Consider the following 3,277-nt stretch of genomic DNA (forward strand, 5'->3'; position numbering starts at 1 on the left):
AAAGCATGCATGCAAGCATGCAGTTATTGAAATAAGATAAAGCTCAGCAATGGACACTGAAACAGGTGTTTGAAATGAGAGAATATAAGTGAAAAGATGAAAAAATCATGCATTGGTGTGTGTGTATCTGTCTATGTACCCTAAGATCAACACACTGGCCTAGTGGAAGCCTGCCATCTAATAATGAATTAACATTTGCAATTTTTTAGAAGTCTTTAAGCACATTTCAGACATAGGCACCAGATAAAAATTCATTTAAAGCTAAAGCCACTGACAAGATATCTTTATTTCTTTTTTTTTGGCAGCACTTCACTTGCAACATGCATTATTAATAATATCAACTAAAACAGTGCTACATAATTCACAACTCAACTGAGACCAAGGAGAGATATAATCTATACAGCTGCTGCAGAGCTTTAGGTATGAGTGCTTGGTTGTTTCAGAGGATAGTAAAATCAAATTAATGTGATGCACAAATGTTTCACATAGGATTTCACATCAACAAAGAATGGAAGGGGGGGAGGAGAACAGGATTAGTAAATGCACAAAACCTTAACCACCAGCTACTGTAACTGACTCTTCCCAGTCCACGTGTAATTAACACTATGGGCTGAGGTATTGTGTAATACCATTACAGGAAAAAAATAGAAAAAAAGACATGCTAAAATCAAAATCTCATTTTCCTGAGTTATGAGAATCTTATCTTAAATCAAACTGCACTTTATCAGGAAAAGATAATATACTTCCATATATTAAAGATGAAGAATTTACCTAAAATATATAACAGATAAAGCATCCTTCCATTATTCCATTCACTGGAATAAAAAAAAAATCCATAAAACATATAATCCTCAAACTTAGTTGAAACCTATTTTTAAAAGAAGAAGAAAAAAATCAAGTTGACGATACTCATAACATGGTGAAATGCTTTTATATGCTAAATACTGATTGTACAACCTACCTATATCCAGAACCAACATACTGCCATTCGTGCATCTAATTTTTCTATGAATTAAGTTTTCTTTTTTCCCCTAAAGACTAGTAATTCATCTCCCTTTCAAGCAGTGCTCCTTAAATGGATATCATTATAGTTACATTAAAATAACAATCTGTATCCATTAACAAGTACATTATCCCTATATCTGATGTGTTTTCACAAGTTCCACATAAAAAAAACATTAATATTAGCCAACATATATTATGAACACAACATATGCCTGTCAGTGTATGTTGGTGTATGCTTCCCTGTCTGCATCATGTGTTTGCTTGTACATGTGCATTGTTTATTTACCTAAGTCTTCTTATTTACTTTATTCTGTACTATTTACCTTATCTTAAGTTTAAACAACAATATTTGTATGTATACACAGTCAGCATTTAACATTCTGGCACCAAAACCATGTTATGCACAAAATGCAACAGAAAGTAAGTAAAATCTAGAAAATAGCATTGCTACTCATCAATTATCAATTCAATTATCAAATTTTGCTTAAATAGATAAATAACTAGTATATTACATAAAAGTTAAAATAAGCATGTTAATAAATGAGCACAGTTTTGAGAAGTCTTCAATAAATATTAGCTATAATACTCAACAAGAAAGACTTTTTGGGCATAAGTATATGACTGACTCAGTAAAATATAAGAGGAAACAAAAAATCCAGAATGAACAACGTATGAGGTACAAATGGATTTTCTACTCTCATGTAGTTTTTAGCGGTATCAGAAGATTTTCTGTTCGTTCATTAGATCACAAGTAGATCTAGTTTTAAGTACAAGCACTGTATTAGGACTGGCATGACATTATAAAAGATACATGACTCAACATACCTTCACAAAAAACAGAACACATTCTCTAAACAATGAACAATTTTCAAACAATATACACAAACATGCCAACAGATGTATAATGCTATTAGTAGCCTGAAAGTAATATTTGTGTCTCATTAAATACAACTTTATACAGGTTATATGCACATCAACCTAGAAATTAACCATACAATGTTAAATGTATGTTAATTCTATTTCTACGTTTTATTACCTCACATCCACTTTGGAGGAAAATACAATTTACAGAATAGCAGTTAAGGTTTTGCCATCATGCACAAATTCTTTCAAATTTCTATTTTTATCTTCTAAGTACCAATATTTACCTTTTGAATTTCCTCATCAAGCACTCATACCTAGTATAAAATTATCAACATGCTAGCCTTAGCTAGTATCATATAAAGATTAAAATATTAATACAATACAAAGCAACCTTCAACATATGTCTTTGCTACATAACATAATAAAATACTTTATAAACTGAAAATATATTTATAATGAATAATGCATTTCTCCATATAAAAGATGCTTAAGGTACCATGCATCTATGGTATAACATCTCTCCATATATATATATATATCCTAAAACCCCAATCATCTTTTCCAATGGAGAAATACAAGCCCTCTCATTAACAATATAACCCCTTACCTATCTGCCCCAAAACTAATACACATATATTGTGTATAAACTACTCCAAAGATATCTTTTGCCTTGGAAGGTTTATATTCCAAGCGAAAAGAAAATTGTGACTTAATGGAAAAAAAAAAAAAGAGTCCTTAAACCTTAAACATATTTCAGCTGCCTTATTTCTCACTTGTGACAAAAGAGTACCTTTGGATGCCTGGCTCTGAATGCATGTTTTTCCTTGTGCCACAAGGGTGTTCAGGTCTAAATCACGTAGTCATTTGGCCAACTGAACGGATTCAGTGATATTAATTTATATTACATAAAAAAATACATATCATCTAATAGAGGGGGGGATAGTAAAAAAAAATATCTGAATATGATAGGTTTCAAATATACATATATCAATAGTCGTTTAGGATAGCAAGAGGAGAATTTTTGCCTCTAGCACAAAAATATAATAAAACTTTTTAAAAACAAAACAAAACAAAAATTAAAACCTTGGCACACCCTTGCAGTCACAACTCGTATGCTGTTTCGCCATAACTAACCTCCTGCAGAAGGTCCTGAGCCGCAATTGCCTTGAGCACATTTTTCTTACTGGTCTCACAAACTTCACCTCCCACCATCAGTTCATCTAACATGAAGTACGCCTTCTCAAAGTTGAAGATGATGTCGAGTTCGCACACCTGTCAAAATCATTGTTTTCTCTTTGTCTTATATCTTTGGAAATGAACTGGGAATGAACTCGTTAGTAAGAATCAACGTTACTTTTTTGTAGAAGATTTTTCAAAATATATATTTCTCCACCAAAACAAGTATTAC

At 31.7% G+C, this 3,277-nt stretch overlaps 1 protein-coding gene across 1 annotated transcript in view; it reads right to left on the minus strand.

Annotated features, from left to right (window-relative positions):
- The window catches only part of LOC119581619 (AP-1 complex subunit sigma-2-like), a gene marked incomplete in the record, with an annotated part of 18,906 nt that overhangs the window by 8,451 nt on the left and 7,178 nt on the right, over window positions 1–3,277 (minus strand). Inside the window, 1 exon segment of the mRNA XM_037929738.1 lies at window positions 3,004–3,141. Coding sequence (XP_037785666.1) covers window positions 3,004–3,141 — 138 coding nt within the window.

The sequence above is a fragment of the Penaeus monodon genome, chromosome 15, assembly GCF_015228065.2.
Source record: "Penaeus monodon isolate SGIC_2016 chromosome 15, NSTDA_Pmon_1, whole genome shotgun sequence".
NCBI classification, from domain to species: domain Eukaryota; kingdom Metazoa; phylum Arthropoda; class Malacostraca; order Decapoda; family Penaeidae; genus Penaeus; species Penaeus monodon.